The 16,072-nt window shown below is 55.4% G+C and overlaps 1 protein-coding gene across 1 annotated transcript; it reads left to right on the top strand.

Moving 5' to 3' along the window:
- The first annotated feature begins 5 nt into the window (after positions 1 to 5).
- Positions 6 to 16,070, top strand: SELENOO (selenoprotein O). The gene is made up of 9 exons (XM_007976183.3): positions 6 to 603; positions 4,744 to 4,947; positions 7,287 to 7,467; positions 8,892 to 9,022; positions 9,311 to 9,591; positions 14,245 to 14,395; positions 15,148 to 15,333; positions 15,423 to 15,579; positions 15,657 to 16,070. The coding sequence occupies exons 1-9, from the start codon at positions 44 to 46 to the stop codon at positions 15,819 to 15,821; spliced, it is 2,016 nt and encodes a 671-aa protein (XP_007974374.3). The 5' UTR covers positions 6 to 43; the 3' UTR covers positions 15,822 to 16,070.
- Positions 16,071 to 16,072: the final 2 nt, after the last annotated feature.

Genomic DNA, 16,072 nt, shown 5'->3' with positions numbered 1-16,072 from the left:
TCCGGGCGGGACAGGCTGGCTTCCGGCGGGAGCGCCGCCGCGGATGGCCGCGTACAGGGCTGCTCTCGGGGGTTCGCTCGCGGCTGCCCGACTCCTGCCCCTCGGCCGCTGCCACCCGTCGCCCGCGCCCGGCTCTACCTTGTCGGGCGCCGCCATGGAGCCCGCGCCTTGCTGGCTGGCGGGGCTGCGCTTCGACAACCGCGCCCTGCGCGCGCTGCCCGTGGAGGCGCCGCCTCCTGGTCCCGAGGGCGCCCAGTCCGCGCCGCGCCCGGTGCCCGGGGCCTGCTTCACCCGCGTGCGGCCCACCCCGCTGCGGCAGCCGCGCCTTGTGGCGCTGTCGGAGCCCGCGCTGGCACTGCTGGGCCTGGGCGCGCCGCCCGCACGCGAGGCCGAGGCCGAGGCCGAGGCCGCGCTGTTCTTCAGCGGCAACGCGCTCCTGCCGGGCGCTGAGCCCGCCGCGCACTGCTACTGCGGCCACCAGTTCGGCCAGTTCGCCGGGCAGCTGGGCGACGGCGCCGCCATGTACTTGGGCGAGGTGTGCACGGCGACCGGCGAGCGCTGGGAGCTACAGCTCAAGGGCGCTGGGCCCACGCCCTTCTCCAGGTGGGCCGGGGCGGGCGAGGGGCGCGGGTGGGTCCTCCCCGCCGGGGCGCCCCTGCCCTCCGCCCAGCGCGGTATTGGGGGCATCCCGAGGCCACTGCCAAGTGGGGCGTCCTCTCCTTCCGCGGGAGCGCGGTACTGGCAGCCGCCCGCTCCCTGTGCTCATCAACCCGCCAAGGACCTTGGAGTCAGCTCCACCAGTGACGCCGCTCATGTTTACCGACGTTCGCTGGGGCTCCAAGTCCAGGGACGGGAGCCGGGGTGAGAGGTTAGGCTAACCCTAACCCTAACCCCGCAGGTCCCCAGCCTTCCTCCGATCGCCCGTGGGGCGGGCCGCTTCGTCCAGCAGCCTCGCTCTGCTACTCACTTCACGGAGGTCTGGCCTTGACTTCCCTGCGGGCGACCCTTTTTAACCCCGAAGTGAGGTGGGCATCGTTTAGATTTCAGGGGAGGGGGACACACAGGTAGTCTAAGGCAGGATCTGGGTCCAGATGCCGCCAGGCCCACCGGGGAGCCGTGCACGCACCACCTGCCTCTTGTGTACAGATAGCACTTCAGTCTGTTCTGCTCTTTTACACTAAACAATTAATGTACTTATTCCATATTGTTTACTGCTTTTGTGGAATGACTAAGAAAACAATACACACAAGTGTACATTTTATGTTCAGAGAAATGCTAAAGCCGCGTCTCATCCGGCCCCTCCCTGTGCTCTCATCACCTCCCCCTCCAGTACCTGGAATGCCCCTCAGTCCCTTAGCATCCCTTCCCTGGGGCTCCGTCTGCCAAGCAAGCTCCTCAGACTGGGGTCTTCCTCACTCCCCCGTCTCCACATCCCTTCTGTTCTGTGTCTGAGGGCAGCCTGGCCCTCCCTCCCCACCCCCAGCGACCTGCTTAGAGGTGACATACCAGCCGGCCACGGGAGCGTTTCTGACCCTTGGAACGTGGTGGAGATGCTCAGCCTGGGGCCTGCTTATCCTGTGAGCATTTTTTTTTTTTTTTTTACTTTTTTGTTTTTCTTTTTGGCGAACATCTTAAACTTTCGTTTTGGTGATATTTTGAGTTATAAAGACAAATTTTTTATGAGAGTTATCTGTCACTGGAAGACACTTTTTATATTTGAAGACTTGAGTATTAACTCAGTGCTTTCAGACCTGAGGTATGCTAGAATATATTTTCTCCTAAAAATTAAGGAGTCCTCTGACCTTTACTCAGGCCCTGCCTGTCATCCCCACAAGTGTCCTGGGGTCCCTGGCCTCACCATTTCTCTGAGATTGAGGCTAACATCTGAAGTGGCCGTGAGAAGGAAGAGACTTGAACGGTGAAAACTGAAAAACATTACTGAAAGAAAGTAAAGAAAACATAAATGGAAACATCCCTTGTTCATGGGTTGGATAACTTTATATTTGAAAAACAACAGTACTCTTTAAAGAGATTCAGTATAGTCCCTATCAAAATACCAATGACAGTTTTTGCAAAAATAGAAAAACCCATTCTAAAATTCACATGGGGTCAGGTGCAGTGGCTCACTCCTGTAATCCCAGCACTTTGGGAAGCCAAGGCAGGAGGATTGCTTGAGGCCAGGAGTTGGAGACCAGCCTGGGGAAACAGCAAGACCCTGTCTCTTCAAAAAAATGTTTTTTTTATTAGCTGGGCATGGTGGAGTTGTGCTTCTCATTGCAGTTACTCAGGACGCTGAAGTGGAAGAATCACTTGAGCCCAGGATTCAAGGCCACGGTGAGCTGTGATTGTCCCATTGCACTCCAGCCTGGATGACAGAGTGAGACCCTGTCTCAAAAAGTAATATAATTCATATGGAATCTCAAGGGACCCTGAATGGACAAAACAATTTTGAAGAAAGTTGGAGGACTCATGCTTCCTGATTTCAAAACTTACTACAAAGCCGCAATCAGCAAAACAGTATGGCATTGGCATAAGGATAGACATAGACCAGTGGGATGGAATAAAGAGCCTAGAAATAAACCTTCACATATATGGTCAGCACATTGTCAACAAGTGTGCTGAGACCATTCAATGGAGAAAGACTTTTCAACAAATGGTGCTGGGAAAACTGGATCCTCATGCAAAAGAATGAAGCTGGGTCCTTACCTACACCATGAACAAAGTTAACTGAAGAGTGGACCAAAGACCTAAACATAAGAGCTAAAAGTCTTAGAGAAAATAGGGAAAATGCTTCATGACATTGGATTTGGCAGTGATTTCTCGGCTGTGACACAAAAGGCACAGGCAACTAAAGAAATAGGCAAACAGGACTTCATGAACACTTTAAAAATTATGCATAAAAAATACAGTATTAACAGTAAAAATGCAGCCCACAGAATGGGAGGAAATATTTGCAATTCATGTATCTGGTAAGTGAGTAATATCCAGAATATACAGAGAACTCTCAAAACTCAACAACGGGAAAAAAAAAAAACAATTCAAAAATGGACTGGGAGGCTGAGACAGGAGAATGACTTGAACCCAGGAGGCGGAGGTTGCAGTGAGCTGAGATTGCACCACTGTCCCTGGGTGACAGCGAGACCCTGTCACCAAAAAAAAAATGTAAGTTAAAAAGTGTTGAGGCTGTGGAGAAATTGGAACCCTTCTGCACTGCTGTGGGAATGTAAAATGACATGGTGCTGTGGAAAACAGTGTAGAAGTTCCTCAAATAATTAAAAATAGAATCACCATGTGATTCAGCAGTCCTGCTTCAAGAGCAGGCTCTCAGGGAGACATTTGTATACCGATATTCATAGCCAAAAGGCAGAACAAGTGTCTATCAGCAGATGAATGGAATATTATTCATCCTTAAGAAAGAAGATGGTGACATGCTACAACACGGATGAACCTTGAGGACATGCTGCAGAGTGAAATAAACTGGTCACAGAAAGACAAATCCTGTGCGATTCCACTTACCTGAGGTACCTAGAGAGCCACATTCATAGAGACAAAGTAGAATGGTAGGTGCCAGGGGCTGGAGGGAGTAGAGGAATCGGGAGCTAGTGTTTAATAGGGACAAAGTTTCAATTTCACAAGACAGATTTCTGGACATGGATGGGGTGATGGTTGTGCAACATTATGAACATATTTAATAGCAGTGATCTGTACACTTAAAAATGGCTAAGGTGGGCTGGGTGCAATGGCTCATGCCTGTAATCCTCGTACTTTTGAGAGGCCAAGGTGAGAGGATCGCTTGAGCCCAGGAGTTCAAGACTAGCGTGGGCAACATAATGAAACCCCATCTTTACAAAAAGTAAGATAAGAATTAGCCGAGCCTGGCGGCAGTGCCTGTAGTCCCATCTACTTGGCAGGCTGAGGCGAGAGGGTGGTGCTGCAGTGAGCCAGGTTTGTGCCACTGCACTCCAAGTGACAAGAGTGAGACCCTGTCTTTAAAAAGCAAAAAAGAAAAAGTGGTTTAAGATGGTAAATTTATTTTGTGTGTATTTTATCGCAGTGAAAATAATTGAAGAAAAAGAGGGCAGTCATCTGGCCCTCAGATCTCACATCCCCCTCCCCATGTGTGTCCGAGTCCCTGGCCTCAGCAGTTCTGCAGGACGTGAGGTGGAGGCCAGGGCCCTGAAGACGTACGTGTGGGGAAGGGAATGCGAGACCTGGGGATCAGAAGTGGCTGAGTGCCCTGAGGCCGGTGCTGCTGGAGCCTCAAGGGGCGGGTTTTTCGGGGCGGGCAGCTGGCTTCTCTGCCCTGCCTCCTCCCACTGTGGGTATGAGGGCTCTGGCAGGCACAGAGGAGCTCATTCCTTGGCTGGCCTATACCTGGGCACCCGTCCTGGTGCAGACAAAGGCTACTGTGTCCCATGGGGCAGGGCTGCCCCAGGCCCTTTGCCCCTGCTGCGCAGTCACACAGTCTTGGCTTCTGCTGCAGAATCCTCGTCCTGGGCAGGAAGACAGACTCCTGCATGTGTTCAGGCCCATTTTTACCAGCGGCTGTGCCGACAACCTGCTAGGGAACTGGGCGGTGTTGGAGGCTCACGAGGCACCTGACGTCACCTGGGATGGGCGGTTTTCAGGGACGTGTGAGCTGCTCACGTTACACGCGTTCCCTTCTTTCCGTGTGCTGCCTGGAATCTTGGTGTTGGGTGATTCCTGCGCAACCCACGTAGTGAACTCTGTGTTTGGTTTCAGACAGGCCGACGGTCGCAAGGTCCTGCGGTCAAGCATCCGGGAGTTCCTGTGCAGCGAAGCCATGTTCCACCTGGGGGTCCCCACCACACGGGCCGGTGCCTGTGTCACGTCCGAGTCCACGGTGGTGCGCGACGTGTTCTATGATGGTAATCCCAAATATGAACAATGCACGGTTGTGTTGCGTATAGCTTCCACTTTCATAAGGTAATGCCGGGGTCCTTTAGGCCTGTCTACACACACTTGCTTAGAGAGTCCTAGGAGATCTGGGCCTGTGCTGCTAGGATTCTGGTAGAAACACAAACTCAGATGACCGCCTTGGCCTCTTCTGAAAGTCTAGCCTGTCCCTGGCAGCCTCAGAAGCTGCCTGTTCGCAAAGTAGCTGCGTAACGCCCACTGGGAGGGATCTGAGTGCAAAGACATTTGGTGCTCGGTTGGGACACTTGTGCTAAGCCCTCCCACGTGCCCGTCCAGGCCCTCGTTGCGGCCAGAGATGGGCCTGTGGGAGCTGGCATGTCTCAAAGCACCAGCGGGGGGTCCAGGGCCACGGGCACCAGAGAAGGGTCCCTGCCTGGTGCTTCTGGGGAGGAGGGGCTCCCAGAGCCTGAGGCTGGGGCCAGAACTGTTTGCTGGAGTTTATGACAAGGAACTACTTAGACTTGACTGAGGAAATGGCCATTGAAGAAGCAGGAGCCACAAGCGTGCTGTTCCCGGTGTCCTGCTCGTGCTTTCTGATCTGATGGTCAGTTGCTCGTTGGTCTGGAGTCCTGGGCTGGCTCCTCTCTGATGTGAGCCATCAGTTACCAGTTTTCTTTTCTTTTTTTTTTTTTTTTTTTTTTTGAGATGGAGTCTTGCTCTGTCACCCAGGCTGGAGTGCAGTGGCGTGATCTTGGCTCACTGCAACCTCCACCTCCCGGGTTCAAGTGATTCTCCTGCCTCAGCCTCCCGAGTAGCTGGGACTACAGGCGCCCGCCACCACATCCAGCTAATTTTTGTATTTTTAGTAGAGACAGGGTTTCTCCACGTTGGCCAGGCTGGTCTCGAACTCCTGACCTCTGGTGATTCACCCACCTTGGCCTCCCAAAGTGCTGGAATTATAGGCCTGAACCACTGCACCCGGCCCCCAGCCATCAGTTTGTTTTGTTTTGTTTTGTTTTGTTTTTGAGACGGAGTCTCGCTCTGCTGCCCAGGCTGGAGTGCAGTGGCCGGATCTCAGCTCACTGCAATCTCCGCCTCCCGGGTTCACGCCATTCTCCTGCCTCAGCCTCCCGAGTAGCTGGGACTACAGGCGCCCGCCACCTCGCCCGGCTAGTTTTTTGTATTTTTTAGTAGAGACGGGGTTTCACCATGTCAGCCAGGATGGTCTCGATCTCCTGACCTCGTGATCCGCCCGTCTCGGCCTCCCAAAGTGCTGTGATTACAGGCTTGAGCCACCGCGCCCGGCCAACCATGAGTTTTTGATGTCACCTTGCCACCTGGTGACTAACACTTCCTCCTGAACACCTGAGCGTAGAGTTGTCTGTTGGTCTCGCGGCCCCATCCTGCCTGGGACGCCAGCCGCCCACCCCTGAGGCTGCCTGTGGGCCTCTGGCCTTTCCTGTCCTGCGGTTGTGGGGACGGAAGGATCTGGGGCAGCAGCTTCCTCTGAGGCCCCGCCCAGTGGCAATGCTGGCATCATCGTGAAGTCCATCCTGTGTGGCACGCAGCATCCCTGCTCTGGGCCTGCTGGTTGTCAGTAGTAACCCCAGTTGTGACAATGAAAATGTGTCCAGACCTTGCCTGATGTCCGCTGGGGGACGGTCACCCTGGAGGACGGCTGTTGCTGAGTGCCCACAGATGTGACTCTCCTTCACACCCCCTTCCCGAGGATGCGGTGACAGGCCACGCCCCTCCACGTGTGAGACCTGCAGAAACCCTCCTCGTGGGGTTGGGGTGGGGGTGCAGGGGGTGTTGGTGATTTCTGACCCCATGGGCCTCCCCCGCACGTGCCCCAGACTGTGTAGACAGGGCCTGGTCAGTGGCTGGATGTTGACCAAAAGTGGAATATGTCTGTGTTTGTGTCAGGTAGAGCCAGGGTGCATTCTCTTTGGTTGTTTGCTTTTGTTTTAATCAAGGTTCTCTTTCTGCTGTAGGGCTGCAAGATTTAATAACCACAACAGGCCGGGTGCGGTGGCTCACGCCTGTAATCCCAGCACTTTGGGAGGCCGAGGCGGGTGGATCATGAGGTCAGGAGTTGGAGACCAGCCTGACCAACATGGTGAAACCCCGTCTCTACTAAAAATACAAAAATTAGCCAGGTGTGGTGGCATGTGCCTATAATCCCAGCTACTCAGGAGGCTGAGGCAGGAAAATCACTTGAACCCAGGAGTTGGAGGTTGCAGTGAGCCGAGATCGCACCATTGCACTCCAGCCTGGGCAACAAGAGCAAGGCTCCGTCTCAAAAAAAAAAAAAAAAAATAGCCACAACAACGTGTTTTTCTTTTTCTTATTTTCACAAGGGGTCGGGGTCAGGTTTGACCTGTTGACAACTCGGGTCTTCCCTCCAGGTTTGGATCCTTTGAGATTTTTAAGTCCGCAGATGAGCACACAGGGCGTGCAGGCCCCAGCGTGGGGAGGAACGACATTCGCGTGCAGCTGCTTGACTATGTCATCAGCTCCTTTTACCCTGAGATCCAGGCTGCTCACGCCAGTGACCGCGTGCAGAGAAACGCCGCCTTCTTCCGGGAGGTCAGTGGGCTGCAGGCCGCCCCTCCCTGTGGGTGGGTGCTGGGTGTCCTCTCCTGTGCTGAAGACACTCTCATTGTGGCCGGGGGACAAAGGCTTTTACCCAGCCTCCCCGCCCTTCTCTGAGCTCCCCCTCCTGTCCGCAAACCCCATCACGTGTGCCCTGGGACAAACCTGAAACTCCCCTGGGCTCAGTGGTGTTGGGGGCCCTGGGCGTGCTCTCCTGCTGGTATCCCTGCAGGGCCAGCTCGGGGCGGGGGCGCGGGGTGGAAGCACCATGGGTGCTGGGCACCTCCCACATGGGTCGACACGTCTTGATGCCCAGGGCAGCCAGTTGGGTCCTGACTGGGGAGATGCTGAGGGCCCGCCTTGGGTCTGGGTCCCTGCCCCACGGTCTGATGGCATCGTCCTTGTCACAGGGCATTCAGTGCACAGTGGGGGAACCCGGCACCTCACCTGGCTGGGCTGGGGGCCTGCAGCATCAGTGGGGTCAGACCAAGTGGGGGTTCGGGGGACGAGGCACAGCATCGTCTTTGAGAAGTCTCAGGCCATCCCTGGAGCAGCTGCAGCCAGGGCCGTGTGGGGACCCGCTTTGCCATGTGGCTGGAGGCTGTTGAGCTGCCGTCAGCAGAAGTGGGCCTGAGGCAGGTGCTCCTGGGGCTGTGTCCTGCCCCAGCTGCGTCCCTTCAGTCCACCCCAGCCGTGCTCCGTGTCGGGGATGACGGGGCTGCAGAAGGCCGGGAGGAGCCGCTGGGGGCAGCCTGGTACTCCGGCATAGACAGCGTGGGTGGCCAGGGCAGGTCACTCTGCCCCTCTGAGCCTCAGTCTTCTGCCGGGATGCAGGGAGGACAGCACTGACTGCCTCCCAGGAGCGTTGGTGGCCTGGCAGGAGCGAGGCAGTGTCAGGCCTGTGTTGAGCAGGGTCAGTGGGGCCTTCAGTGCATCTTGGGGGCTCCTGGCCCCCGTTGGTTGGCCCCTATTCTCACGGTTGCCGGCGCTGGGCTGAGTGGAGACTGCTGTCTGGTTGGAGGGGCTAGGCCGGCAGGGTGGTGGTGGCACCGGGATGGACAGTGGCCTGGCCCTGGGGCAGGTGCGGCCCCTCAGTGAGCTGACCCTTCCCTGCTTCTTTGGGGTCTCTACTGGGCCTGAGTCTGGGGTTCCCTGATTTTTCTAGTTTGGGTAAAAGCCAGGTTTTGGGAGCATGTAAAAGAGTGGGTGCTGTGAGTGGGCTTGAAAACCCTTGACACACTGTATTGCCGCGCTGTGGTGGAGGCGGTGACAGGACATCGGGACAGACTGCCCAGAAGTACCAGAGTGAGAGCCACTCAGCGAAGCATAGCTGGTTTCTGGGAGGGGAAGGATGGACACGAGTTGGGGGGTCTGGGCAGGACCCGGAGGAGGGAGCAAGCACGCTGTCCCGCCCCCAGGTGACGCGGCGCACGGCGTGGATGGTGGCCGAGTGGCAGTGCGTGGGCTTCTGCCACGGCGTGCTCAACACCGATAACATGAGCATCCTGGGGCTCACCATCGACTACGGGCCCTTCGGCTTCCTGGACAGGTAAGTGGCTGGGGGGTGCGAGCTGCATGAAGCCTGCTGCCCCCAGGCAGTGGCCCATGATGCCGGAGGGGGAGCCGACGGGGGCTGGGTGCTGATGTAGGAAGTAGAGAGTCCAGGGCAATCCCGGAGGCCTTGGGCGGAGGCTGTTGAGACAGGACCCCTGTGGGATAGGGCCAGAGAGCCATGGCCACGTGGGAACTTCCTCTGGGCCTCCCCTCCAGGGTGCCTGCACCATCTCCTGGGAACTTCCCCTCAGGCAGGGCGTGGCTCTCTTGCCCTGTGTGGCAGGTACGACCCTGACCACGTGTGCAATGCCTCCGACAACACCGGCCGCTACGCATACAGCAAGCAGCCCGAGGTGTGCAAGTGGAACCTGCAGAAGCTGGCCGAGGCCCTGCAGCCAGAGCTGCCCCTGGAGCTGGGCGAGGCCATCCTGGCCGAGGAGTTTGATGCCGAGTTCCAAAGGCACTACATGCAGAAGATGCGCAGGAAGCTGGGCCTCGTGCGGCTGGAGCTGGAGGAAGACAAGGCGCTGGTGTCCAAGCTCCTGGAGACCATGCACCTGACCGGTGAGTGACCCAGCCGTGCCCACAGCGAGGCGCTTCCTGTGCTGTTGTGGTTAGAGATGGTTTATCTTCCAGCTTCCGGTTTCCGAGTGCACAGTCACCCCCTGGGCCCGCCCCAGCCCCTGGCACCCCCATTCTACTCTCTGTCTTTATGGATTTGGTGGATCTAGGGGCCTCCTGCGAGTGGAATCATATGGTGTTTGTTCCTTGGTGACTGCTGATTTCACTTAGCAGAAGGTCCTCAATGTTCATCCAGGTTCGTATCAGGATTTTATTCTGTTTGAAGTCTGAGAAGCATCCCGTTGCGTGGACAGGCCACAGTTTGCTTATCCATGGCCTACTGGCGTACACGCTCCTCTTCTGGCTGTTGTGTACGGTATATTGTGTGTCGTGTGCAGTGCTGCCGTGAAAGTGAGTGCAAAGCTCTCTGATGCCTGCTCTCAGTCCCATGGTGTACAGTTGGTAGGACTGCTGGGTTATGTGGATGACTCACTGGGGTGCCCTAGCTAGGACGTGGATGTTGAGTAGAAGTAGCTGAGATGGGCATCTTTTTTGTGTTCCTGACCTTCAGGAAAAAGTGTTCAGTGTTTCACCCACTGAGTGTGATGTTAGCTGTGGGCTTTTTAACATACAGCTTTTACCAGGCTGAAGTGTTCTTTCAGCGTGCCTTTACCATGAAAGCCTACTGCATTTTATCAACGCTTTTTCCTGCAATGAAGATGGTCATATGATTTTATTATTTCATTCATATCTCCTTGCATTCTGGGGATAAATTTTACTTGGTCCTTTTAATATGCTATATAATTATTTTTAAATTTTTTTTGAGACAGAGTTTCACTCTCGTTGCCCAGGCTGGAGTGCAATGGCATGATCTTGGCTCACTGCAACCTCTACCTCCTGTGTTCAAGTGATTCTCCTGCCTCCGTCTCTCAAGTAACTGGGATTACAGGCACCTGCCACCATGCCCGGCTAATTTTGTATTTTTAGTAAAGATGGGGTTTCGCCATGTTGGTCAGGCTGGTCTCGAACTCCCGACCTCAGGTGATCTGCCTGCCTCAGCCTCCCAAAGTACTGGGATTACAGGCGTGAGCCACCGCGCCCAGCCTGTGCTGTATAATTATTTTAATATGCTGAATTTTGAGAGTATTTTGAGGATTTTTGCATCTGGACGCGTAAGGGATACTGGCTTATAGTTCTGCTTTGTTTTTTCTTTAGTGTATGGCTTTAATGTCAAGGTGGTGCTGGCCTCAGAGGGAGTTAGGAGGTATTCCCCCATCTTCCATTTTTTTCTTCAAAGTTTGCAAAGGATTTTTTGCCATTTGTTCTTAAGAGTATTTGGTAGAATTTACCAGTGAAGCCATCTGGTCCTGGCCTTTTCTTTGTTGGAAAAATTTGGATTATTGATCAGTCTCCTTGCTTGTCTTAGATCAATTTAGATTTTCCTTTCTTCTTGAGTCAGTTTTGGTAATTTGTGTTTCTAGGAATTTTCTGTGTCATGTAGTTTGTCCATGTCTTATAGGTAATTTTGGCATACAATTGTTCATAACAGTTTTTTAAAAACAATTTTATTGTGGTAGGAACACCACTTGGATCTATCCTCTTAAACTGGAGTGCACAGGAGGTGCACAGTGCATCACAGCTGACGCAGGAGCAGTGCTGTACAGCCAAGCCCTGCAGCTTGTTCACATCTGCAACCCAAACCCTGTGCGAGCCGATTACCAGCTCCCCATTCCCCTCCCTGCAGCCCCTGGTAGCAGCCACTCTGCTCTGAGTCTGTGAACCTGACTGCTCTAAAGCCTTCGTGTAAGTTACGCAGTGTGTGGCTTCTCTGTTTTTCAGTCTCTTATCTCCCTCTAATCTTGGCTCTTCTTTCTCCAGTTCCTTAGGCGTGAGGTGAGGTAACTGATTGGAGATCTTCTTCAGTGTAGTCATTTACAGCTGTGCGTGTCCATCAATTTTGGTATGTTGTGTTTTGTGTTTTTTTGGTTTTTAGACGGAGTCTCGCTCTGTCGCCCAAGCTGGAGTGCAGTGGCACCATCTTGGCTCACTGCAACCTCCGCCTCCCAGGCTCAAGTGATTCTCTTCCTTCAGCCTCCCAAGTAGCTGGGACTACTGGCATGCTCCACCACACCTGGCTAATTTTTGTATTGTTAGTAGAGATGGGGCTTTACCATGTTGGCCAAGCTGGTCTCCAACACCTGACCACAAGTGATCTGCCTGCCTCAGCCTCCCAAAGTGCTGGGATTCCAGGGATGAGCCACCGCGCCCAGCCAGTGTGTTATGTTTTTAAGTGATTTCTAGCTTCATTCCATCGTGGCTAGAGATGTCAGCCTTTTTATGTTTATTACAACTTGTTTTGTGGCTTATCTTGGAGAACGTCCCGTGTGCCCTGGAGAAGACGGTATGCTCTGTTCTGCTGGGCGGAGTGTTCTGTGTATATGCCTGTTTGGTCTTGGTTTAGGCTGTTGTTCAGGTCTTCCATTTCTCATTGATCTCCTCTCTAGACGCTTTTTTTTTTGGAGACTGAGTCTCGCTCTGTCGCCCAGGCTGGAGTGCAGTGGCGCGATCTTGGCTCACTGCAAGCTCCACCTCCCGGGTTCACGCCATTCTCCTGCTTCAGCCTCCCGAGTAGCTGGGACTACAGGCGCCCGCCACCACGCCCGGCTAATTTTTTGTATTTTTAGTAGAGACGGGGTTTCTCCGTGTTAGCCAGGATGGTCTCGATCTCCTGACCTCGTGATCCGCCCGCCTCAGCCTCCCAAAGTGCTGGGATTACACACATGAGCCACTGCGCCTGACCCTAGATGGTCTATCCATTATTAAGTGGTGTGTTTAAGTCTCCAACTCTTACTATAGATAGAACTGTTTGTTCTCTGTCCCTTCCATTCTGCCAACGTTTGTACATTTTAGGGCTTTCTTACTGGGTGCATGTAGGTGCATGTTCATAATTTTTACATTTTATTGATGAACTGACTCTTGCCGTATATAATGCTGTTTCCTGTAACTTGTTTTTTGGTTGAGGGTGGGTGTGTCTCACTTCGTTGCCCAGGCTGGAGTGCAGTAGCACAGTCACAGCTCACTGCAGCTTCCACCTCCTGTGCTCCAGTTATCTCCTCCCGCCTCGGCCTACCAGGTAGCTAGGATTACAGGGATGAGCTACCTTCCCAGCCCTTCTGACAACTTTTTATTTAAAATCTTCTCTGGCCAGGCGTGGTGGATCACGTCTGTAATCCCAACACTTTGGGAGGCCAAGGCGGGTGGATCACCAGAGGTCAAGAGTTTGAGACCAGCCAACATAGTGAAACTCATCTCTACTAAAAATACAAAGATTAGCCAGGCATGGTGGCAGGTGCCTGTAATCCCAGCTACTTGGGAGGCTGAGGCAGGAGAATTGCTGGAACCCAGGAGGTGAGAGGTTGTAGCGAGCCAAGATTGCGCCACTGTACTCCAGCCTGGGCGACAGAGCAAGACTCCGTCTCCCAGTAAATAAATAAGCAAGCAAGCCAGGCATGGTGGCGCATGCCTGTAATCCCAGCTCCTCGGGAGGCTGAGGCAGGAGAATTGCTGGAACCTGGGAGGCGGAGGTTGCAGTGAGCCGAGATTGCACCACTGCACTCCAGCCCAGGCAACAGAGTGAGACTCCATCTCAAAAAATAGAAAACTTATCTAATGTGAGTATAATAGTCACCTCAGCTCTCTTTAGGTTACTCTTTACCTGGGTTTCTTCATCCTTTCACTTCCAGCCTGTTCGTGTCTTTGAATGTCTTGCAGATCATGTGGTGACAGCATGGAAATTGTCTTTTCACCCACTTTGCCAAGCTGCCTTTCATTGGAGAGATCCATTTGCTTTCAAATTACTGATAAGGAACTACCTCTGCCATGTTTTTGGTCCGTCACGTTCTCTATTGCTGCCTTTGTGTGTAGTTGACTTTTTTGTAGTGCGTTGCTTTGGCTCCCTTCTCATTTTTAGACGTTGTTTTAGGGTCACTATGGTTTTGAGACAGCTGTTTTCCGGAGTCGGGGAGGATCGCAGTGTCTGTCACAGTTGGGCCTTTGCAGGCTGGTGACAGCCTCCTCTCAACACTCGCTAGCTCCTAAAGCAGGCAGTCGTGACTGAGGATGTGAGGGCCGGGCAGCAGCCTCTGTGCCTTCTCGGTGTTAGCCCACTTCACAGGTGACTTGCAGGGCCAGAGCAAGTGGCAGCCGCCTGGGCGGTGGATGGGTGGAGGAGTGGGGTGTGGAGGGCTCAGGAGTCCCCGGACCAGTGCTGAGCAGGGCTCATGTGGCACCTGTGCTGGGGGCAGCGTTTGGGTCCATGTGGATCTCTGTGGCATCCTTGCTGGGTGTGGGTCCGTGTGGCATTGTGCTGGGGTGAGGGTGTGGGTCTCTGGGGTAGTGTGTGGGTCTGTATGGCACCTGTGCCAGGTGGAGGGTGTGTGTCTCTGGGGTAGTGTGTGCGTCTGTATGGCACCTGTGCCAGGTGGAGGGTGTGGGTTGGGGATTGTGTGGGTCCGTGCTGGGGTGGGGGTGGGGGGTGAGCATGTGGGTCCATGCAGCACGTGTGCTGGCGGGGGCGAGGGTTGGGGGGTCTGTACGGCACCAGGACAGGGACCCTGGGCCTTCTGCTTCCAGCTCCCTGAGCAGCCTGTGTTCCAGGTGCTGACTTCACAAACACCTTTTTCCTGCTGAGCTCCTTCCCAGTGGAGCTGGAGTCGCCAGGCCTGGCGGAGTTCCTGGCCAGGCTGATGGAGCAATGTGCCTCCCTGGAGGAGCTGAGGCTGGCCTTCCGGCCCCAGATGGATCCCCGGTGGGTACTCAGTTCCTACTTCCTTGGATTTGTTTCCAGAAAGGGAGGCACAATCAGAAACAGGCCGGAGGAGAAGGTGGAGGTAGGGCTGGCTGGTGCCCAGGTGGCTGCTCCACTCCCAGGGACAGGTGCAGTCAGGGCGTCTCTGTGGTGCTGGGGCCCGTTGGTCACAGAGGAGAGGGCATCGAGGTTGACACAGGTGTGGGGGGAGACCGTGGTCTCGGCTGTGGTTGGGCTTCAGGGAAAGTCTCTGGGTTTCCAGGGGGGATGGGCTCCCAGAGGTCAAGCTTTCCCACACCATCTTCCAAACGGAAGGCCCGTCCCGTCTGAAGAGTCCCGCCCATGTGCAGGCTGAGACGCGGAGAGTGTTGCTGCTTTTAACTTAAAAAACAAGACTAGTGGGGTTGGCTGGGAGCGCTGGCCAGCAGGCCCTGCTGAGCGTGAAACCCCCTCCACTGGAGAAAGGGTGGCCCCAGCCCACCCTGACCCTTCTGGAAATGAGGGAAGCGCTAATAGCAGTGCCCGTCCCACAAGCATTAAACTCTAGAGGCGGAGACTCTCCAGCAGAAAGTTGGGCAGCAGAGCATGGACATGACTGGTGTGTGTCTACTGGGTCCATCCCTGCTAGTGGAGTTCAAGGGACCTTGGGGACTGGGCTGCTTGGGCCCTTGGACTCCAGGTGAGCCGTGAGAGCAGCCTGGGGCAGGGACACGGTCAGGGGCTACCTCCCAGACACCCTGGCCTCCCCACAGGCAGCTATCCATGATGCTGATGCTGGCACAGTCAAACCCGCAGCTGTTCGCACTCATGGGCACCCGGGCAGGCATCGCCAGGGAGCTAGAGCGTGTGGAGCAGCAGTCTCGGCTGGAGCAGCTGAGCATGGCAGAGCTGCAGAGCCGGAACCAGGGCCACTGGGCTGACTGGCTGCAGGCATATAGGTGAGCCCTGCGTCCACGGTCACCTGGTGGGGGGCGCTGCCGGGAAAGTCCAGCCCAGCTGTGATTCCAGAGCCCAACTGTCATTCCAGAGCCCGGCTGGACAAGGACCTGGAAGGCGCCGGGGATGCTGCTGCCTGGCAGGCTGAGCGTGTGCGCGTGATGCACGCCAGCAACCCCAAGTACGTGCTGAGGAACTACATCGCGCAGAACGCCATCGAGGCTGCCGAGCGCGGGGACTTCTCAGAGGCAAGCACAGGCCTGTCCCTGTGGTCCCTGGGACGGGGGGCTGGCCCCGGACCCCTCTCACCCTCACGATCCTCCAGGTGCGGCGGGTGCTGAAGCTACTGGAGAACCCTTACCACTGCGAGGCGGGGGCTGCCACAGATCCCGAGGCCACGGAGGCCAACGGGGCGGACAGCAGGCAGCGCTCCTACAGCAGTAAGCCCCCGCTCTGGGCAGCCGAACTGTGCGTGACATGATCTTCGTAATGGCCTCGGCACGCGCTCCACACCCCTGGAGCCTCCCGAGGCCCCCGTGTGCTGCTGAGTGGCCAAGACGGTGCTGGGCTGCCCTCTGCACTGGGGGATCCTGCCTGGGCCCATGCACACCTGTCTTTCCATGATGGCAGAGACATCCAGTCAGGACCTGACCCGTCTCTGTCTGAGGCCAGCTCAGCAGTGCAGCCTGGTCCCTGGGGGCTGGACCCAGGCTCCTAAATAAACCAGCAGCTCCCTCAGGC

This window comes from Chlorocebus sabaeus, chromosome 19 (genome assembly GCF_047675955.1).
Source record: "Chlorocebus sabaeus isolate Y175 chromosome 19, mChlSab1.0.hap1, whole genome shotgun sequence".
Taxonomy (NCBI): domain Eukaryota; kingdom Metazoa; phylum Chordata; class Mammalia; order Primates; family Cercopithecidae; genus Chlorocebus; species Chlorocebus sabaeus.
Note: the sequence above shows the minus strand (reverse complement) of the source record. Positions and strands in the feature narration are given on the sequence as shown.